Source organism: Aquila chrysaetos, chromosome 2 (genome assembly GCF_900496995.4).
Source record: "Aquila chrysaetos chrysaetos chromosome 2, bAquChr1.4, whole genome shotgun sequence".
Lineage (NCBI taxonomy): Eukaryota > Metazoa > Chordata > Aves > Accipitriformes > Accipitridae > Aquila > Aquila chrysaetos.
This window is the reverse complement of record NC_044005.1, coordinates 71077833-71101743: the sequence shown is the minus strand read 5'-3', so window position 1 is coordinate 71101743 and position 23911 is coordinate 71077833. Positions and strand designations below refer to the sequence as shown.

Sequence of the window (23911 nt, the reverse complement as noted above, 5' to 3'; positions counted from 1 at the left end):
AGAAATTCACCGAAGGGCCTGTCTCATTCCCTGTCTCACAGGGAAGTTCACAGGGCCAAGCTGGTGCTCCAGTTCATCAGAAGTACAGTAACATTGCCTAGATAACAGCGCTTTAGAAGCTGGATCTTCTGGGAAATCAGTTGCTTCTGTTTGGACCCACAACCTTGCCTAGTGAAAAGGTGATGCTTTTGACATATATAATGCTTTCTATTTTTAAACTCAGATCACAGTGTGCTCTACCAGGGTGTACTCTTCCTGTTTTGTCTCTACTGGAGAGAAAGGAAGATTCTAATCATAGTCTTTTACAAGGCAAATCTGTTCCACTTTGGCAAAGGCCAAGTGCTTTTTTTTTATTGTGGTATATGTAACCTATTAAATTTGCAGAGTTCAGCTTACGATTTGCTGTCCTAGCTGATTTCCCACTAACAGCAGAATATGGAGAATTGTGCTGTTCTCTTACGGCACTACTTAAGCTGAAACAGTTTTGCAGTACAGTTTTAGTATACTTAGATTTCTGTCTTTTGCTTTGCTATTTCTTTGTGCCAGGTCAGTAAAGCCAACTGAGACAACTTTGAGTAGTTCGTACTACTCATACCTTTGCTATTTACAAAATTCAGGAAGGACTAAGCTTGAAGAATATGGGGATAGTTCATAGCCCTGAGAAGTCTCAGACTGGCTATTCATTCACAAAGACAAATATATTTAGATTACGTTATTATATTTCATAACCGAGATTTGTTTCAAAACAGAAAAACTGTCTCAGAATTCAGGCTTTTGTTTAGGTGCTTGACAAGACACAGACAAAGCTATCTAAGAGAAAGTAAAGCAGCAAAGGAAATTGGCATTGTAGAGAGGATTTACATGGACAGGGGATTCATTGAGATTAGTAGAAAGAAAAAGGATGCCAATAATGGAAACTTAAAGAACAGAACTGTGTACAGCTAATAGCAAAGAGTTTATACAAAGGTATTTAACTAACCAACTCCACACAAGTATGATTTTTAAAGCTAGCATTGGCTGTTAGATGCCCAGCTCTCAAAATCTTTTCCATGACAGTCAGGCATTTTGATGCCACACACGAGTTTGTAGTATCTTTCATTGTGTATCCAAACACTTTTCAAACATTGAAGACATTGCTATGAGTCAGGGATTTACAATTTCTTATTTAGGAAAGGGGAAGTTAGGCAGAAATTCAAACATAAGGAGGAAAATTTCTACAAGCACAAGCAGGATTTAGGATCTAACGGATAAGCTCTGGGTAATGCTGCAGTGCCTTCTGAAGATATTATTTTTTTAGCTGTTCTTCGGCTTGCTGCTTGTGCAGTGGAACATGGGGTCTGTACTTCTGCCGTGTCAGTTCAGTCCAGCATAAAAATAAGTTTGCTTTGCACTCAGCTATGATACTAACCTTTAAACTGAAGCTCTAAGCTCCGTTCCTCTCTGCAGTAAAACTGGTTTGAATCCAGGGTCACCCTTCTATCATTCTGCCTGCCCCCCCTTCTCCTTGTCCACTCTACAAGCAAAATTATCTGGATTAAAAAAGCTGAGGAGGCAGAGCAAGGAAGATGCACACTACCTAACCTCATCAGTTCATTGATTCAATTCAGCAGCTGACGCCAGAAAGCACAAGAGGGGGCAGCATTTCACTGGGAACTACTCGAATCTTTTCTGTGTCAAGAGGAAAAGGCTCTAGAGCCACAGTCCGAGGTGCAGGCAAACATCCCCTTCAGCAGATTCTGCTGCAGAGCAGCGACCTCCCGGGGACTCCGGAAACAGTCATGAGGCTGGGAGGATGACAAGGCAGTAGTTGCAGAAACGCTACGGTCAATCTTGCCAGAGAAAACTGTCAGAGCTACAAATCCTTTGGATGAAATCTGAATGTTCCTTGAACTCCAGCCCCAACCTCACTATTGACTAGTTTGTCCCTCCAGAAAAAAGCCACTGTTGTCCCCCAAAGGCAGGTACTTCCTTCCCAGTGCAAAAGCATGATGAAATAATTTCACTGAATGTTAAAATTTGCAAATGTGTAATTTAGGGAAGTTCAAAGAGTTGCAAAGGATTATTTTAACATTGTTTATATTACGGGAGATATAAAAAGTGCAGAGATCAGGGCATATCACTGTGATAAGTCTGATGCAGGGAAAAGTGAAAAGTACAAAAGACAACATGTTTTTGATCCACACAGAGTATCAAAAGAAATGAATAAGACCTGAAATAGCTAACTTTTTGCAGAAGCCATGTTTTGCAACATCCTTGAGCGAACTTCATTTAAAACATCTTCCAGGAAAATTACTTCTCCTCTCCGAGTCTTCATCCCTTGAACTAGACCAAAAGACACATGCTGGCACCTGTGTTGAAAAGCAGCAGGACCTAAAATTACATTTTAATCAAGAGAAATGTTTGCAGTGTTTGTTCAGAGCTGGATTCTTACCAGGAAACAGCAGTAACAGCTGAATAAATAGTGCTCCAACGTGGGAAGCTTGGTGATATAATCAGTAACTCTCATTTCAGCAACCAAAGCTCCATACTTATTATATAATGGGAAAATTATGATCAGAATTATGATAACCTGGTCATTTGCGTGCTCGTGGGAACCTCTCTTGCTACTAGCTTTGGTACAGGGGACTCAATGCAATAAATTGCAATAAATTGAGGAGAGGCAGGATGTAGACAGATCAAATTACTGTGGCAACACAGATCTGTTAATAAGATTAGAAAGGGAGTCATAATAATTCTATTGTGGCCACATTAAACTAAAAGTGTAATTAATCATTGCTAATAATAAAACATTCATTGCTTCTGCTCACAATAATCCCAAGCATTATTCTGGATCCATAACCTAAGGTAATTTTAGTGCAACTTTAAGCACTGTGAAAGGAGGCAGACTAACATTCCTGAAGGCTAAAATCCTATATTTAACCACAAAAAACATGCAGTCTGTCAGAGAGGAATATGATTTAGTCTGCAGATCCCTTATTGACCTTTGCTCAGATTGCTAACAAGATTGGTAATTACAATGAATAACAGTGGGGATACTTTTCCCTACAATAGATACTTCAAGCCTGAAGCATGATTCAAACTCAGATGCAGATCTCTGTTAAAACATCATACTTCAACAAGTAATCGTTTAACATGTGATCACACAATAGCCCAGAAGCTATGCCATAAAGTCTCTGAAAGATTGTTTCCCTTTTTCACATCAAGCAGTTACAAAAGACTGTTAAATGAAAGACAGGACTGTTTTTCACATCCTGAACACATGGCGATGTCTCCCTTCGCAAATAAAGCGGACCAGTAGGAGCAGACATATAGAATGAAAAGGTTGGTGCCAAGGCCCTGAGGCCCACATTGCACACAATTCTGAGGGTTTGTTTTCTTATTTTTCCCTCCTTATTGGACTAGCATTAGTTGGGTCCTACAGGCCAAATGTCTGCTTGCACTCTGGAGTTCATTAGTTGCATGCCAGCAGCTCATCTTGTAGCTCAGTTTGATCCAAAATGCCTACATGAGGTATGCTACAGCATGGTGGTAAGTGGACACAATCAGGAGACTTTCTTCAAAAGAGCACTCCGCTGAAATTCTAATGTACATATTCTTAAAAAAAAAAAAAAAAAAAGGTATATAATTAAGATTCATAAATACATACCTTTCTGCCCAGTCATAACCCATGAGCTTCAGTATTTGGAACAAATGTTGAAAGTGATTACTTTGACTTTTATCTGTCTAAGGAATAGAATTGGTGCATATCAGAAAACACTCCAAGTTTGATAAGGATTAGCTTTTAACACACAAACACAACACACCACAGTACTGTGCCAGTAAGCCACTGCAAGCAGAATTAAGACCTATGAAGACAGGCATTGAAAAATGTAACAGCTGGAATCTATGGCAATGGGACTTTGCATCTTGTTAGAAAAAGTAATCTACCTTTTCAAAAATGATTATTCCTAGGTCTTGAAGGCAAAGCCATGAAGTGAAATGAAACCTTGATGTTCTTTAGTTTCACATAATCTGTGAGGTGCCCATCAAACAGAATGCCTCCATTTTCACTTCAGAACCTTGCTGCTCTTGTTATATTCCCATGTTTTACATCACCAAACTTTAAGGTTCCTTTGGCTTAGAAACAGAACACCTCTTTAAGCTGTCTCTCTCCAGAACCCACTAGTTTATATTGTCTCCAGCATGATTTGTGGAGTTTTACATCACAAGTCAGAGGCATAATTAAAAAAAAAAGTATAAATTTTCACATTTTCATATTAATGATGCACCTTGTGCTTTCTTCCAATTACTCTCTCCTATGACTTAAAGCAGTTTCCAGTGGCAGTTTACGTCTAACAACGATCTTTGTGTTTCTAGCTACAGCTGTTGCTACGAAGTTCACTTTCCTACCTAGTTGCTTTGACTACACTGCTTAAAGACTCCTTTATCCCTCCTTAAAAAACACTGCAGTGATAACCAAATAACCACTGTTTCCTTATTTGTTTGGTATTCCAAGACAGGGAGTGAGCAGTGAGTGAAGTGCTTATTCCATTTTTTCTCAACTCTACCATTGTATCAAGCCTCCAGCACCTGCCTCCTCCTTCACAATTCCTCGTAACCTGCTCCACTCCTATGTGCCACCTCTCTCTGTGCTGATTCACAACCAAGGCTGATAAATGGATAGCGGTGGTCAGCATTTCAAACAAGGCCTTCCAAGCTCTTTTCCATGCACCTTGCATATGGGAGAAGCTCTCTGTACCTGTAACAAAGCCAGATCTCTCGCTTAAAGACCTCACAATAAACTTTACGAAGTTTAGATAAAGGCCAGCTCACTGTACTGGCCAGTGCTGCCTCGCTGTTTCCTCTGCTTCTCTCCAAGTCTAAATTTATCTCCATTCTCCTGTTTTACAAGAGATTATACATTCCATGACAGAAACTGATTTGGTTTTGTATGCACAGCAGCATATCCCTCACCACCTGGACTACAATCACCTCTTTGAAGGACTGCAGTCTTTTGTGAGTAGATATTGTGACAAATCATGACAATACTCACTGACAAAAGACTCCAATCCTTCTAACTTAATTGCTTCTTCGTGACTGTTCACAGAGCAGAATTTTCAGCTAAAACTAAACTAAAAGCCAACTTAAGTTTCCAATTACTTGTCTTGACCAATGTATATAGAAATAACATACAGAAGAATATTTAAAATCATTAATAGGAAATAATCTAATAAAAATCTAATAGCTTTTTTTTTCATAATCCTTTAAACTTCCATGGAAATAAGAACATGAAAAGTGAGGCCAAGATAAGAATACCTATCCGGCAGTACAAGCTGAATTTCAGGTTTCAGCTGGCCACCTGAAAACTAAGCACCAACTCCTGTGTTTTTGGGATGCTGTGTGATACTGCAAGAAGCATAACAATGAGTGTTTATTATGCTTGAACAATCCACATAATTAAAATTGCATGAAAACCAAATTTGTTAAGAAGGATGGAAATAAATACTAGGAATACCACAGAACTTAATCTCTGCCTAAAAGTAATATTCAAAACATGGATATGTAAGTAGGCTAAAAAAGATGAACCTGCAGACACTACCATTTCATAAAGCTACTTTTTTTTCATAGCTTCACAGCATGGCAAAAATAACACAAATGCCCCAAAAAAAGATTCGTATTATGAAGAACGGCAATTTTTTCCTTACAGGCCCCAAAATTATACATGTCCAAATGTAGTCTAAGTCGTTAGCTTTAAGGGCGAAGTCTGCAGCCTGACAGTGTGGATTACATTTAATTCTTCATATACAAAGGTGTTTTCATCTCCTGTTTTGAGTACAACATTCAACGGAATCTTAATACCTCTTTAATAATACATGTCACACATTTTAAAATGTTTTTAATATTTTGCTCATATCACTGCATTTTTGTGAAATAATCAGGATTTTTTAAAAAGTATAAATTGGTGAATGCAGTGATTTACAGCATTACAACTAATAAACCAATTTAATGTTTTAAAAAAACAAGTTGATCTGACAAAAATAAGATGATCATATGAAATAAGAATCAAGAGCCTCTATATAATTTTCGTGTAACAAGACCAGGATTCTGAAATACATTTCTATTTAATAATTAAAGACTAAAATCATCGGTGTTCTCACTTAAACCCATGAAGTCCTCCTGCCTCTGGTAACACTGAGTAAAGTCCTAACCCACTACAAAGTACTGCCACAAAACAGCACCAAAGCTCAGCAAGGCTGGCAGTTCCCTCATCAGGCTGTCTGTCCCACAAACTCTCCCAATAGTTTATGTTATTGTCCTCTCATTTAATGACCCACTTTCTCAGCCCTCAAAGTCAGAAGTGATAAAAATACTAACCATGTCATCCAGAAACTATGCAACCTTAGTAAGGTTGAGACAACCAGACTAGACAGGCTAATCTGTCATTTCCAACTTGAATGAGACATTGATTATAACGGACACACTGATCACATCACAGTCCGGTTTTGCTGTATATCTGTTTGGACGAGGAGTACATCAAAGAGGCCCAGGCAAGGAAGTAGTTACTAGAGTTCATCTATGAGCAGCCAGTCAACTCAAAACTATTGCTTCCATGCTTGCTCGCTCCATGAGGTTAACATTCAGCCCATATCCTAATCTGTGCAAAATACCCACCCAACTATTTTCTTTCTTTCTAACTGTTCCTTCTCCCTTGGTCCCTACTACCTCATGGTGTAACAAATACAAGTAATTACCTATCCACGCAAACTAGACCAGTCAGTAGAGGCAAAAAAACTCCCACCAAAACCAAGCAGTTCCCCCCCCCCGAAAACACAACCAAAAAAATCCCTGTTCTATGACCACATGTGGGAATGGCAAGCTACTGCAAATTTCCTGAAGACTGAAAATAAAAGGAGGAATGTGACTGAACTAAAAGTCGTACTTCAAACTATCTGTGTATTTAGTTTTATGCTTACTGATCTCTCCCCCTCCCCTGACTCATGGTATTTGTAACATTATATTGACTTTTGAAAAAGCTGTACCAGAGAAGATATATGGGCATTACCAAACGCATCACAAACGACATGCAGATTTTTTCCACATGCTATTAATTGACTTCACGTAAAAGAACATGGTTTTCAAAATTATTTTTTTCTAAATCTGGGAAAAAGAAGATCTAAAAGCATCATTTGATATGTCATTGGTAATATTAGAGCAAAAAAGTGTTTCACACAAGTGAGGAGATAATCCTGCTATTCATTACTGATAGTTTTAGAATCGTTAAAAAGCCGAATAATCAAACCAAGAAATATAAAAAGATTCCCTGTCTACAACTGCTTTGTTCAGATTGATTAAGCAGTACTTTATGTGCAATTTCTACATAATGAAACCAAGACACTGTTCAAAGCCATAAAAATTTACATTTCAGATAAGATATCTGGACTTTAGAGTAGATTTAGATTCATTTTAGGCCATTAATTTCTAAATTAACATTTTACAACCATTTATAAGACTAACAGCTTTTTCTGACTTGTTTAAATATTAATTACAACATTTATATAGAAAATACAATGTCAATTGAGTAAAAGTTCCTTTAAAACGAATTGTAATGGATTTTTATAACAGAGAATAACTCCAGAGCTGATTTTTCAACCATTTTGTGCGTCATGAACTGAAACAGAACCAAGAAACACTGCCACACTAAGGCACAGCTGCTGGGCAGTAAGGGCATCTATTTTACTGACAAAAATACCATGTACCAAAGTCATATTGCAAGCAAGAGGCCCCCTGGATTATTGGGGAGAGTCAGGCTCAAAAGTGTTTGGTGAATCTAGAATTACTTACCACATAAATCATAGCATCACAGCTATGCTTATGCATTCGGTCTATAGCAGCAGCAAGATCTCTGAAAGAGACAATGAGAAACTATTTGGACTTTCATTCAAACATACCTCATTATTTGCCTCTTAGGAAAATAATCTATTCTTATGGAGAGGAGAGGTCTGCCTGATTAGAGGGATCCATGTATGCCTTACACAAAAAAGAGGACATGTATACTTTGTTTATGTGTTTGAAATGTTTTTTTAAACCACTAGCTATGAAAATTACAGAGGAAACCAGTCTTATCCACAGAGTAAGTCTGGTCTCTGCCTACTGGAGCAACCAATCAACTGGGACTTGAGAGAAACACCCCTCTCCTGGAAAACTAACCCAGTGCTCTCAGCGTTAGGTTATATGATAAAAAGCTCATCTCCACACACACAAAGTAGTACAGACAAACAACTTGCTCAAGCCCCTCCCAGGGCTGCCACAGGAGAGCCATCAGCCCCATGTCCCAGTGTGAAACCCACCTCAGGGGTCACCAGGAGCAGCTCTGCAGACCACCTTCTGACTGAGGGAGGTATTGCCTACGGGATATGGGACACATGGGATGCAAAGGAAAAGCATTTTGCAATCGCACAAGACTTATTATGGGATGCTTAGGGGAGGAATCAAAGATGGGAAGAGAGGGAGAAGATGATAAAAGGGACAGGTGGCTTGTAAACTGATTGCTGGTTAGTATGTTTGCCTGATTGTGCCCTGCACCTGATCAGCACAGTCTGTCCTGTCTTCTCGTTAAACTCCATTTCAAACTTTTCCTGGGTGAGGGGGTCTCTCTTCTGTGTGCACATGTGTTTGGAGGTCTAAGTATCCGTAACTGGAGTTGGGGACTACAGCTCATATAGGCCATGCACCTGTGGTGCCCGCAACTGAAGGGACTGGAGTTAAGTGAAATTAAGTGATAGCAACTGGAGTCTGACCATGGGTCACCAGGGCCAAGGTGTCTCTGCTGCCAACAACTGGAGTGATGGCACGCACATCAACATGTCACTGACAGCAAATATCAAGCTGAACTAGCCAGCAAGTAGGATAAATGCCCTGGAAGCCAGGAGTGTGCCTTCAAAGATGAGGCACCCAGAGAAGTCTGTACTGTTGGCATCAGGGGGTCCAGGCCAACTGCCGGAGAGACCATGGGGCCTGTGGGTTGACTGAGAGACCTGCCTGTGTATACGTGTGTCTCTGTGCAGGAGGCAACAGGGGAGAGTGAGGATCCAGGGCCAGCTGCTGGATGGACCACATGTCTAAGCTCAGTTACTGGAGGGATCCACTGTGTACCAGCAACTGGAGTGGAGCTATGGGCTGTGAGGGCTCACATGCCCAGGTGCCAGCAACTGGGGAGACCAGGGGATCCAGGAGCCAGCTAATGGGCAGACTGAGTGTTGAAGCTCAGCTACTGGAGGGATACACATTGCACATACATACTCTGTACATACAATACATCTGTATATTACTTACGTAGACAATATATATCACATACATTCGTGTGTATATACATATATACACGCATACATACATGTGTATTTCTTCACACTAATAGATCTTCATCCTACACTGGGGGGATGCGTGTGTGTGTGTGTGTGTGCGCGCACGCCTTACTACTGTTTGGACCTGTGGGCATGGAGCTGTGGCAGCTTGCCTCTATCTGGCTACAGGATTCAGCAGCTCCCTAATGTGCAGGATTGACTGCAGCATCTCTTTAGTACCCTTGTCCTGAAAAGCTGTACGTAGTTTACCCTGACGGCTAGACATCTGATTTATTTACATTACTGGCACAAAGAAACTGTTAAGGCTTCCATACTAAAATCCCTAAGAAGAATTTTAGGATACTGATGAGAAGGCAGGAAAAGATAAAATTGATGTTACAGTGCTGGTGGTCCACTGAGTCAATGAAGACATGGCTGAACAAGTAATTTTTTTATGCATCACACTGTCAAACAACATCTTAAGCAAATGTCTTTATCAAACCTTTGTTATTTGGCAAGTGTTTATTAGATGAAGAGATCCCAGCTTTGTTGTCAAAGTCAGTAGCTGGAGAAAGTATTATGATTTATGGAAAGAAGAGATTTACTGACAGACTGCTTAAGGGGAAGAAAACTATTTAAAAGCAGTTGTTTTTCTTGAGCCATTTTCATCCCATCATAGTTACATTGCTAGTTCCAGTTATGATTACTCATTAGTGAAGGTATTCCATCCCAGAAATAAAAAGCTTCAAAATCTGTACTATTGGTTACAAACGTACTCGTGTACAAAAGTTTACTGGCAAAATAAATGGCAATAAACACAGATGGGCTTACTTGCCTTGTTATATAAAGAGATGTCCCATCACTACGCATGACAGTGGAAAATGATGAGAGGTCTTTCTTTTCCGAAAGATCCACAATTCCTGTCCCTTTTCTATAAGTTGAGAGAAAACACTGAAGTAACTGCAAGCCAGAGCCAATATACAGTTAAGTTCAGATAACATACAGGTCAGAACCAAAACAAAGGCCTCTTGCCATGGAACCCACCTCACTCTAGACAATGTCATTCTTTTCTTTGAATGACTGTATCCTTTAAGTCTTTTTGAATACTGTTCCTCTAAGCTTGTTGTCACCACTGCTGATGCCAGGGAGCCACCTGCCCACATTCTGGTGCATTCCATGACTACAGCTTCCGTTCCAGTTCAGCCAGGCAGCTCCTTCATCAAGGCAAGGATCTCATCTAACTCTGCTTGTTAAATGGCACATGCAGCTATCAAACTAATTAACAGCCTAAAAGGCCATTAGGAGTTGAACGCTGTCATTGTACGTAATTTGTCACGGCCAGGCTTCTGTGCTAGGCACAGAAAAGGCAAACTTAATTTTTAGCTGTGGCTGCACAAATCCTCTTGGTCTTCTACCATAACAGCTACCAAAAACATCTAAAGAAAACTCTTCCTCTTAGATTACATACAAACCTCACTCATCATATCTCATTTGAAATGCAACTGAAATGTTAAATAAACTATACCAATAGATTGAATAATGAGTTCATACATTGTTTTCTGAAGGAGTCCTTTATCCTCCAACGTCTTTAGAATTTCCTGGGAATTTTCGTGGTAAAATGATTCTCCAGAATATTCATCAAAGTGCACTCCTAGACGCTGAAAAGTTCCAAGAATATCAAAGAAGTGTAACATTGTTAAGATTGAGGCTAATCATTTCTTCAAATTAAGTCAGATGATAGGTCTGTGTCACAGGTCAGATAGTGTGCAAAGATTAATTTTATTCCAGGAAATGTCACTTCACTGTTAAAAGGAAAGAATGTTTGGATTTTGATTTAATTGATCTCTGCATTTGAATTCATCTCCCTGAGTTGAATACAGTGTTGGATATAACGTTCATGAGAAATTAGGCATTAACTGGATAGAGCAATTAGTACAAAAACTCTGAGGTAGGTCTCTAACGTGCTGTGCTGGAGGCAAAACCAGTGGACTGGAGAGAAGTTACTTGGACATGAAACCAATCCTATTTTAAAAAGATGCTAAAAGAAATTTTAAAAAGCAGGAGCTAGGTCACAGATGTTGCTGAGCATACAGAAATCACCATTACTAGGAAGGCTGAGGGTATACCTAGGAGAGATAGGATGACCTTAACTGTCAGAACTGGGTGAAATGTAATAGTACAAAAGACAAGGTTTTTAACTGAGGGCAATAAAGCTGTCAGCCCATCAGCTTGATATTTATTAGTTTGAATGGAAGTGGGAGAGAAAGATCTAGCTGTACCAGTCATCATGTGATCAATGATGAGTGACCATTACAATGCAGCTGCATACACAGCCCAATACCCACTTACCCTAACAGGTCAGCCTTCCACTAGAATTATCAAGGTTGTGTCTCACTTAGGAGATCTTAACTTAGAGTACTTGGCACGAATCCAGTGATACGTTTCAGGGAAGAAATTAAAGCACAGCCAGGCTGTCTGGATTATTGAGGAAGGGGCAGGCCACTTCTCTTTTAACTTTGCAATCAACAATGAAAGAAGACATGACCAATTTCTACAAATACGTCAAGAGGAAGGAGATGGAAAAGTGCAAGTTTAAGTAAAGAATAATACTAGAAGAAGGAAGTAGTATAAAATGAGTCACACGTTCTTTGGAGCTGCGAGTTAGAAAAAAAGTGTCTAAGCCCATCAAAACTGGGCACCCATTCCAGAATTTCATTGCAAGGAATGTGGGAAAGAAAAACACTAGCTGGTTTTCAGATGGACTCAGTTGGTTCTTGAGTACGATTACATAGTATTAATACCAAGAGACTGGATTCAGTGACAGAAGGTGTATCTCACTCCTGTTTTCCAGATTCATAAGATTCATTTTTGTGGTCAATGGCACAAACACCTCCCATGAAACAGCGGGCACCCAGCTCCATTCCTGAGATTACAGTATGCAACAGATGGCTGTATATTAGCTCAACTCAACCTGCAGGTGACTTATGTACTGATTACTATTGTAAACTCCTGCTGCTATAATTACTTACACTCAATTTAATATGCAACATACACAGCTCTGCATTATAACATTAGATCAGAAATGTGAAAACAGAGTTATCTCCTGATAAAATTTATTACATAGAAACTGTTAAATTTAGCAGGTTGTTGCTGACTTCAAAGATAGAGCAAAACTGAACAATATTTATCTAACACCGATTTGCTTTGTTGCTTAGCACCATACTCCTAGCTTCAGGGCTTCTGAGAAGGGAAAATTAGTCTAAGGGCCAATTACATGGACTCCATTAAATAAAATGTATCTAGGTTGTCAGCAACTGAAGTGGCAGTCTGCTTGGATGTTAAATCAACTACCGTGCCTTTTCCAAGCAGAATGGGGCATAACCTGGCATATTGAGAAACATCTTCCCCACAACACTGTAAAGTTTACCAGAAAGGTGATGAATTGACAACGCTACAGCAACGTCTGTACCGTTTTTCCAACAACACAGAAAAAGCAGTGCATAAGTTGTACCTTATAAATTCGGCTGTATTCCTCAATACTGAAGTCTCTAAATTGTTTCCAAAGCGACAATGTCTGCTCATCATGTTCCTCCAGTTTTCTAAAGAAATCCTGAGCCAGCTTTTTTGTGTTTTCATCTTGTGCTGCTTTGTTAATCTGCACATACACCTAAAATATAACGGCACTGAAAATATTGAAGTATAATCCTCTCCTCCAATAAAAATAAGCAACGTTCTACAAGAACAATACAAATACATGTAAAGATGACATTTGTAACATCAAAATTTTAAAGACATGTTAAAGGAACACATTTCCTATTTAAAGGATGAATGAGTAGTCCAAATTCCAATTGGAAAATGTATGGCTTATCTTGAAACAAGACTAATGCTGTAATTTCTTACTGCTGTCGCTATCGTCCTCTTTATAACCTTGAAACAACTGCAGCAGCAGAATATGGAAAAACTAATTTATAGACGAAAGGGAAACCACCACAGACTTTTAAACCAGAGACTTTTCTTCAGAGGACCACAAAGTTGATACTTACAACAATTGCACTGCCTAAAAATGAGATGACAGTTGAAGCAGCAAAATCCTACATAGCCTCGATGTTTTACAAGCTCAAAAAATCCTCAACCCCAGAACAGTTCTAATCCAAAACACCTTACTTATAGTACTCTGCACCCATACTAACACATGCTGTCTCTCTGTGGCTGAAGTCAAGCTTAAGAATGTCAACATCTGACTAGACACACACACGTGCACTGTCAGTTTGCTAAAAGCATTACAAACTCTTGTATTAGCCAGCTTTACCTACCTACAGCAAATTTGCCTCTCCTGTTCATTAACATACTCCTTTATATCTAAAGGACAAATATTCACCCAGACAATGATTCCTTGCTTTCCACATATAGTATGTTGAAAGCCCATAGAAGATGGTTTTTAAAAAGTTGAAGTACTATGTAAAAATATTTAAATTAACTAGTGGTTACGTTATGTGTTTAGACCCAAATAGTTCAACGCTGTTTAACTTTTTCCACAAATCATCGTGATCTTGCTAAAAAAAAAATAATTATAAAAACTTCACTCCTGCAATGTTCAGACAATGAGTTTCCCAACAATACCTTGCTCGAATGGGTTCCTCCTATTAAAACGAAAAAAAGCTTCCACAGCAAAACTCTTGAACTTTTCCCCTTCCTTTTACGTCCCAAGATTTTTAGAGATTTTAACAGGCAGTACTGCTGACAAGCCTCCAAGATTAGTGTTTGCTTAGTTCTGCCACAAAAAAGAAATTTAAAGTAGTGGGAAAATTCAACCCTTTCCAAGAACAATGCTCCCTCTCCCCCATCAGTAGCTTCACACATTCTAACCCCCACCCCCAATCTTTGATGTTATAAAGGAACAATAATGCAAAAGGCATATTTGCATCTGACTCTTGACCAAAATGGAAGGTACAAAGATGTTTGGAAACGTACATTTGTCTATACATTTATTTATATAGAAACTGTGCTACGGAAGTTTTCTTTTTAAATGAATTATAGGAAAGACTAGTTTCACAACAGCAGAAGAAACACCACTTTGAAACACATCTCCGTTTTTGATATAAACCAGGAATACAGCTGAACTAACAGTTAAAAACCAGGAATATTTGAGAAACTAATTTGGTCTCCAGCAACTACTGGTTTAGAACTTTTTGCAGCTTGACTGAATACTGTTCTCTACAATTGAAGGTAATTTTTTTAAGGTCATAAAGCCTACGTGCTACTGTAATAGATGATATTTTAAAGCTGTAGTGCAAAATGCAAATATTCAAAATTTAAATCCTAAGAATGGACTGAAATTGTAACTAAAAATTAAATAATATGCAGCAATGCACAACCACAAGAATATGACTACTTCTTGTCGTCTCTTTAAATGAGTCCTACAGCTCCAAGACACCTTCATGATAAGAATCTGTCAATTTTACTGAGCAGGCCTTGGGGATGAGGGAACAAGTGAACAAAATTTATCTATGTCAAAGAAGCTGGCAAACTCAGAAGGAGCTACTCTGCCACATAACAATTTGCCTAATATGTATTCAGCTGTAGAGTAAGTATTCAAACACAGTTTGTTCCTTTGCCAGTAAACAGATTTATGCAAAACAGTTACCCTGTGACATATTGTCCGGACACCGGCATTAGCAATAGTTCCCATATCCAGCTCAGGGTGAAGCACAGCTCAGCTTTGTAATAAGAGAACACTTGACAGTGCTACACAAGAACCCTGACAAAGCCCCATTAACACATAAGATCTTTCTTTCAAAGGATGAAGACTTAAACATTAGCCATTCAGAAAATTTTGTCCACTTATCCTCATGGCTGTTGGATTTGCATAGGTAAGTACGTAACTCACGTTCTCTTATTATGTACAGCACGGTTGTCAACCAAAGATCATTTACAAGTATCAAAAGATAGATGGAAACCTTTTTTGCTCATTGCACTGTATAAACAAGAAGTGACAGAGGAATTGCTAAAGAGGAAGAAATAAATAATAACTCAGATGATATTAGGCATATTTGGATGGAGCAAACCAACAATCAAAACCATATCAGTCCTAGAAACGCAAGACTTGTTAAACTATCTCAGTTGTTACGGCTAACCTGGACAGTCCACTGAGTCAATTTTGTCCCTGACACACAGAAATGCAATCTATACCACTTCCACCATGCTGGTGCGCACCTGAGAGGGTAACCTCCTGCAACAAAACAGCCTCCCCTACTGTTGAAAGGCACTTCCTGAATGCCTGTCAGCAGAAACAACACCTTCTAATGCTCCTGGCTCTTTCACACTCTTGGAAGAAAGAAGAGCATTCTGCAGAGCCAGAATAGTATTATGGAAAGTGACGATCACTCCTCCTTACCTATATATGCTAAGCCTCCATATTAGATACAAAACACTTTAAAGATCCTTTTCACCAACCACAGTGATCTGTGTATTGAGCAATGTAAATTAAATATCACTTATTCTAAAAATACTAGCAACAAAAGGATTTTTACACCATACATGCCACTTCCTTTTCACAACTTTGGTAACCAATGTACTACAGCATTAGATGCAAGACACCATTTCCACTGCAGTTACCACAGTGAGCTCAGTGGTCACCTATGCCCAGTTAAGATAGCTGCTATCGGCTGTGGTGGTAGCAGCAATCAATGCAACCTAAGTATCCATGTGATTACCTCCCTTATGGGGCGTATTTTTCAGCCTAATGAAACCTGTTTCTGCTGCCATTGCTTTGTGAGAACTGTCTCCGCTGCCGTGGCCCAGGCTAGCACTGGTCCTTCAGGCAAGGTCATTTAAATCCAAAATGAGTCTCATCATGACCCTGCAGACATACCATTCTGTACAAAATTGACAGCTAAGTTAAATGGACTGTCCTCTGAAGTCCACAGTTGGTCTTCTATGAACTTACCTCAAAAAGGTGTTGTAAAGGACTGGATTTTAGCTTTTCTTTATTGCCAAAATGTTGGAAACCAACACCCAATAAGCCTTGAATAACAATTAAATACAGAGTTAGACAACAGCCCAGAGTATATTGTTTTGTTAAGTTGTTTTCATAAGCAAGTCTAGTCTTAACATTGTATGTAATAAAAGAAATGCCTTACATTTTTAAACAACATAATGGTGTACGCTACAAAAACAAATCAAAAGTATAACCTACTATTCCACTGCATGAAAATTACCAAAACTATAATAGCTAGAAACTAGTAAGGAATAGTATGTTGGTTTTTCAATTCCTCATAAATGGAATTTGTGTTTCTGGACTTGTAGAGAAAATTATCTTTTACACAGCAACCAGCTGTAAATGAGAAGCCACACAGTGGAAACTGTCCAGTAAAAGAACATGCTCAAAACTCCTTGTTTTGCTTCTTCCCTTAACAGTATTATTATTTCAAGGACAATAGAAACTGGGACACAATACGGTATTCCACATAGCACTCATGTAATATTTTCAAGGGAATTTTTTGTTGCATGCTGAGAATGTGCAGCTTTTTTCATGTATCCAATTTGGCTTCAGCACTTTCCAAAAGCCATCTGAAAGGGCAAGATCCAAATCCCAATCTTTTTGTCTAAATCAAAAGAGCCCATTAACTCATTCAGTAATCTAGCAGTATTAACCCTGCAGCCTCTTAAGATTTTCTGAGGCTGCTTTTAAGGCCATCTCATTCTTCTGAGCTGACGAGGACCAGGACTGAAGTGAAGACAGCATCTGAAGAATAGGTATGCAGGTATCCCTTTGAAAAACCCTCTGCAACTGAACAAATAGCACTGTCTCAGTAACTTCCCTCTTGGAAACACTGAGTGCAGTAGAAGCCATGGCAGATTTTGGTAAGAAAAACAAGTTAGAGTTTAGGAAGTAAAATTAGTCTAAGTCTATTGAAAGTGAGTTGCTTTAAGGAAGCTTGTTCTATGAGCAATCAGAGCTTGATTTCATAATGATCCCTCTTAGATATTAGTGTACCTACACATTCCACCTTTCAAGGCTGCCACCCCCAGCAAGACTGCCAGTTTTTATTCAACCCAAACATATCCTTTCACATGTTTCTGTCTTCCCCAAACTATCCCCAGCCCTTGTTACACTCACCAATTATTGGCAAGATGGAGCATGTGTTGGGACTGATTCCGACTTAGATGTGCTGACTGGTTAGCTGGCAGGCTAAACACAGAAGTTAACTTTCTCTCCCAGAGGGCACTACATTGTATTTCTATCCCTACTCGGCTGCCAACTGTCACAATACCAAAAGAAATTTGTTCTCGTGGAAGCATTTTTCTTTGTCAGGTCTGGCTGAAGTTGGCCAATGGGTTCAAAATTTATTAGGAGCAGAGTGACAGGAAGACAGATGGACAGTGTGACTGCATGTGTTTTGTTACCTTAAGAAACCTGCCCCAAAACTGCCTAGAGGTTGAGGACTTCTCTGCCATGTTTCAGCAAAATATGTTTTCAATTATTACATTTTAAAGCCTCTGACAATAGCAGTTATAATAGAAATGCTGACAGATTGTTAATTATAGCACTGCTTCTGGAAAAGGACCATTATAGTAATATTCCTATGCTATAATTTTATGAAGCATGATTGTATTATTTGTTATAAAACCTGTCATATACTTGAGCTGAGCCAGCCCAAATAAAGAGAGGAGCACCCATTTTGAAAGAAACAGTTAGAATTGCTAGGTCAAAAGCATGATTCTAACAGTTGTGTGCTGGACAACAGGTACACATGTAAGTAACAGGCATTGTGATCCTCATACTTTCAGGAAACTTTGTATTAAAACACAAAAAATTCCTGATATTCAGACTTAGGAGTACAATTTAGTATCTTCAAAGACAGAGTGAATGAGGTCAGCTGAGAAGCCCTTTAACCACATTACATTTCATTGCTTAATTGTCATTGCCACATTCATTATACAATAGCATAGTGGCAAAATTATGTCTAAGGGGCAAAAATTAATTAAATATGCAATTATGAAATTTATTGAATTTTAGGTGAACTCAATCGATATTCAATTCCTATGAAACAAATCCTAAGTGAAGCAAAGCTCTGCTATAAACTGTTTCATCAGAAACAGGGTCAGGAAAGATAAGCTGCAAAGGAAATAATTTAAGAAAGGAAAAAAATATTCTATTACTGCTCTCACAGTCATAAGAATATTATATTCAACTGCCTAAACCCCAGGAATTTACTCTATAAGGAGAAGGGGTAAAACTGAATATATTTTAGTTATGTTATCTACACTGCTGTATCTGAATACATAAATGGAGTAGAAGTAGGGTATTTATGCTAAGTTTTTAATCCAGCTCTGTTCGTAAAGTTGATTCATTGATATTCCCATAAACAGAAGTACCAATGCCACTGAAGAGGGCAGCATAAGGGCTGGAATGAGCAAAAGTGACTGCTTAATAGACATTGCACTTTGTGTTTGCCATTTAAAAATAAATATACAGACACTGTTTTTAGAACCTACTGCAAAAGATGTGGGGGAGTTTTATAGTTTTCACAGGTGTACCAGCTTTCAATAACGAGGAAGTGGGCATGATTGCCTCTTTTTAAATGCCTAAAAATATGTGAAAAACAGCTTTTGGGGGGAATTAAAAAAGGAGAGGAGAATATGGATCAATTTCAAATGCAAGATTAACAACAGAAATCAACAAAGTTGTGAATCCTATGGATGGGTCAACTGCCATATAAGAGGGTTATTTACAGATCCAGCAATTGGACATAAATGATCTCTGGTCAAGGAATAAATATCAAGCCATGCTAGGCTGCACATGAGAGGATTTTTCAGTCCTGACTTATCTGATGGACATTTCAGAAGAGGTAGGAGTGTGTATGTGTGTGCATGCAAACACACATGCATGCAAGATTGATAAGTCTTCTAGGGCCTATTCACTTGCACATTCTCCACCTATACAACTTTCTTTTGCTACATTTTAAAGGGAAACTGAGTATTTTTGGGGAAGCCTTGGGCTATCTTTGAAGATACACTCTCTGGGCTTCACCCTGCCAAAACACAGTTGCTGTGGAAGTTATTTATGCTCTATGAATAATGAACCAGCTTCCAGAGGGAACAAACACACAGACAAAGAAAACATACAAACACACACAAAGATAACCAAATATAAAATATACATTTTGTTACAATTATTCTATTGTTGTGTGTACAGGTGTGGCATAGGTAAGTTAGCAAGCTTACTCTCCCGCAACTGTTACACGTGCAAAATCTGAATAAGGAAGACAGTATCACAGTAGACATGCAACAGCTATGGAAATATGTATGCATTTTGTCTGGAGGCAGCAACAGAAGTTTGTTCAGCTATGAGAGCTCCAAATGTGTAACCAGCACACTCAGAAAATATTGATACTGCCCTTTAAAAATAAACCCCAGATTACACATACGTAATCTGAGAGAGGAGCTACTGAGGGACAGAGGGACTGTTGTTTCTTTTACAGCAGTATATGTCAAACTGCTGATGAATCAGTCTGGATTGTTTTGTTCATATTTTAAGGAGATTAACTACACATTACATGCATGGAAACACAATATTACTCTTTATGAGCCCAGAGTGAATCCAATAGGCCTGCAAAAACTGAAGCTGGAAACCTAGACCATATTATACAGTAGAAAAGGGAACAAGAGAAACAAATATTAAAACATACCAAACTGCATTCCCCAGTCACCAAGGTAATTTATTCTTATTACTTCATGTCCCAGTGCAACTTTGAGATTTGCTATAAAATTCCCTGGAAAGGAAACAAAATTGGTATTATTATTCAGTTGTAGGTAGTCTCTCATCCCAACAAAACAGTTTTCTGTTTCTGTATGATCTGTATTCATAATGAAGAGGAAAAGCAATCAGATTAACTACTCCATAGAATTTGCTAAAATACTTCACAACTAAAAGCAGTAGTATTCTGAGCAGGAAAAGAAAGGCCGTGCATTTGACAGGTGCCCTAAAGTGTCTCATACAACACTGACAAAAACACACACATGTATGTGCATGCACATACTCTGAAGTATTGGAACACGAAAAACACTTTTTAAAGTCTTCTTGTATTCTCACAAATATGTGGCAGTATACATAATTCCTGTCACAGTCAGGCAACCTCGCATCAGGAGGTTATGCAAGTACTCAAAATTCACAGCTGTTACTGTGATGTTAAATTGAGAACATCAAGTCCTGAATCTCTATATACTGCTGGAGCAGTACTGAGCTCTGCACTTAACACACTGTGTCTGATATGCTCCAAATTTACCATATCATATAAGCATGTCTTGGTTCTAACTGTTATTACAAAAAGAACCCTTCATCTTTCTCTTGAGCTTAGCTACAACCAGAGAATTACAAAGAAGAAATACCCGCATCCCTTTCTCTATTTTCCTGTGCTTCAAGGGTACCTTTTGATTACAAAACTGATGTAAAAGGATGCAGAAAGCTTCCTCTTCTTCTGTTACTACAACACCATATTATAGCTTGCAATTACTTTCAATTGCATTCTCTGCAGTCAAGTCATTCTCTTGCTATTGGAAAACATTGATCTACAGAACTATTTTTGAAAGTGGTTTTTTTCTATAGCAAAGGGTCCAGAAATGGAACATAAAGACCCCAAAATACATAATTTCACTCAACTATCAGTCCATGAAGAGGCAGAATTTTTAACTTTATGTAATTAATAATTATAGATGACACATTAAATATAATTAAAACCTAATACATTATTAGCTGCACAGATGCTGTAGGATCTTCTGGTAATAACCTACTAGTTTTTATTGTGAGAGAGGGAAAGAAGGGAGAAATAATGTTTTCCATATGCCATTAGAGTACTGCACAATAAACTTATTAATTATTCCATTACAAATTACAGCAACTGTTAGTAATACTGGCATAAAGTAATTAACATATAAAAGCAACCTTTTTGCAAGACAGCCACCAAGACATAATTATCTGACTGCTGTGCAGTCCAGTGCAAATTGGAAATTTAAAATTCAAAGGACTCTCATAACACCTCAATGAAAACTGCCCTGGGTGTCTCTGTAGAACAATTTTAGACTACTTCATTTAATGTTCACAGTCATAAAACTATATTACGTGTGACTTAATAAATCTGCCAGCAACACACCATGCTCTTTTCTTCACTGCATAATGAGCAAAAGGTTTTTAATTAGCAAGTCGAGCCTGACACGGCCACTCCACTAGAAGAGTGAAAGGTTAGCAGTGATCCCCTGTCAAGTGAAACAGGAAGACAAAGAAGCCCTTTTAGGAAGCAGTTAAATGCATACTTACCTACTATTGTGGAACGCAAATGTCCTACGTGAAACTTTTTGGCAATATTAGGGGAGCTGTAACAAAATTTCACAAATAATGTTTATTCAATGTACAAAACTGCCAGATCACCAAGTCAAAAGAATTCAACTCATGCATATAGCAGAATTGAAATAAAACCACCATTTTCAATTTTTCCTTAAAATTCCCTGATTAGCTTCTGTTCTAGTCAGCAAACTTTTCTATCCAACCAGCTTTTCTTCCAGTATCAGTTAACAGCCAGTGTTACAGGGAAAAAGAAGCCACAAAAACGCCACAACAAAGAATCCCCCAAAACCCAACTACACGAGTGACAAAGGACTTAAACTACCTTCTCACTTTTTACATGTTTTGGACATACGGATCATTCTCCTCATACCTTTATTAGAGATAAATCTGATACTAGGACAGGGGACCTTGTGTACAAGAATCAGTAACTAAAATCACATCTTATTCTACCAACCATGCCCCGCCCAAAACCCGCCCCGTACCCACAATTTTTTGCCTCTGATAATAAAATGGAAGTTCAGCTGTGAAAATTAATCCTCCAAATTAAAGCCAAATGCTTACTTTCCATGACTATGGAAGCCTGCAGAGGGAGTATAAGTGAACAAAAATATTTATACATGAAGAGATCTCAGTCAGCCACTTTTCATTCCATGAGCAGGTGACCATAACCAAAAATTGCACTGGACAGAAATTTTAGGGCCAGCAACTGAGAAGATTTAGCAAGACAAATGCCTGGCTGCTTTAGCAAGTCAGGGAGGAAGGTATTAAGGTGAAAAAAGAAATGGGTTAGTGGCTGAAAATTCAGATCATGTTTCTTGATAACAAAATAAAAGAAGCCTACTTAAAAACTGAATGCTATTATGCACTAAATGAGAATATTCTTAGTGGAGGGCAGTATGAGGCATGAACTCTATAAATTCCAAGAATATAGTCTGGGAAAAAGCCTCAATTCCCTAAATAGAACTTATATTCTACTTGGCAAATATATCAGAGTATCAAATACAGCTGAACATAACACTGTAAATATGGTTTAACTTCACAGGCATCATACATTGCAGCAATGAATATCAATCAGCAAAATATCAATCAGCAGACAAGGCTATTTTCTCAAAGGACTCATCGTATGTGCTTACCTGAACTCAATCACTGCCTTTTGTCTAGGCACTGTAGAGAAAAGTTCACTTTTTACTCCATATTGTGAGCCATCTTTCAACACCTGCTGCAACACAGTCTAAACCACAAGGAAGACAAAAAATAAAATTAAAAAAAAAGGAAAATATGTTTCAAAACCAGAAAGCATGATCATCAAAACTGTTTACCAATCACACAAGAGACTGATCCCATAGCCTTTATTCACATTAGCAATTAGATGGCTGGTCTGCCAAGCAAACAAGATCTCACATACAGATGAAAATGCCATTAACTTTTGAAAGCTGTATCTGATCAATTTAAAAAGTTAGAGAAATTATAGGCAGATTTTTTTGTGGAAATCAAGGCTGAATTTGGTGACAACTTAAAAGGAAGTGGAAAGCCTAGTTTTTCACTAAAATCATTGTTTAGTTACATAAAATGAAAGAGCAAGAGAGTAAGCTGGGGGTAACTGGTAGACAGGAAAGGAAACTCAGTCTAAGCACATGGGTAGAACAGTGACCTCATGTAAAATGAGGGAGTTCTCAAGTAAATAGGGGTGTTACCTTACGCTAACCAGGACCCTCATCCATCCTAATTCAGGTAACATTTTAAAATAAAAAGTACCTTGTAGAACTAGACCATAGATTGGGATGAAAAAGTGGGAGAGCTTATGAGCAGTAGACTTCACTAGAGAATTTACCTCATTGTGCAGTTACATGTTCTCAGCAGGTTTTTTATTATTTATAATTAATAAAAAAAGCTACACAGCATACCTCTGAGCTTCCTCAAAAGCATCCTCTTCCCATGAATACATCTTATCTAGGCACACTTTGAAGTGCTTGGCCATTTCTCTGAATTCCTAGGAGTCCTGTCCTATATCCAAGAGTTTTGCGAAGGTATAATACACAGGGGACACCCACTGTGCACGGCACAGCCAGATCACGTAGGTCCAACCCTTTGGGACACAGCAGACCTTCCACACACTGCTTGTGACTGAGAGCCTACAAAAAATCCAATGAGCTCCAACTGCATGAGCATTATCACACATATGCAGGTTACCTGAATAGCACATGAACCCATTTCATTCGCTTCAGGAAATCTCACACAAAAGTACAGG

At 38.5% G+C, this 23911-nt stretch overlaps 1 protein-coding gene across 3 annotated transcripts in view; it reads right to left on the bottom strand.

Moving 5' to 3' along the window:
* The window catches only part of RARS2 (arginyl-tRNA synthetase 2, mitochondrial), a 40607-nt gene that overhangs the window by 8696 nt on the left and 8000 nt on the right, over positions 1-23911 (bottom strand). For 2 of the 3 annotated variants that reach the window (XM_030040359.2, XM_030040366.2), the window contains 10 exons: positions 22797-22894; positions 21637-21692; positions 20012-20095; positions 16267-16343; positions 12832-12987; positions 10872-10978; positions 10156-10251; positions 7822-7882; positions 3647-3723; positions 2224-2348 (listed from right to left, as the gene is read on the bottom strand). In XM_030040359.2, coding sequence (XP_029896219.1) covers positions 2224-2348; positions 3647-3723; positions 7822-7882; positions 10156-10251; positions 10872-10978; positions 12832-12987; positions 16267-16343; positions 20012-20095; positions 21637-21692; positions 22797-22894 — 937 coding nt within the window. Of the gene's footprint in view, positions 1-2223; positions 2349-3646; positions 3724-7821; positions 7883-10155; positions 10252-10871; positions 10979-12831; positions 12988-16266; positions 16344-20011; positions 20096-21636; positions 21693-22796; positions 22897-23911 lie in introns of those variants that run through there. The other variant, XM_041118645.1, reaches the window with a different exon arrangement.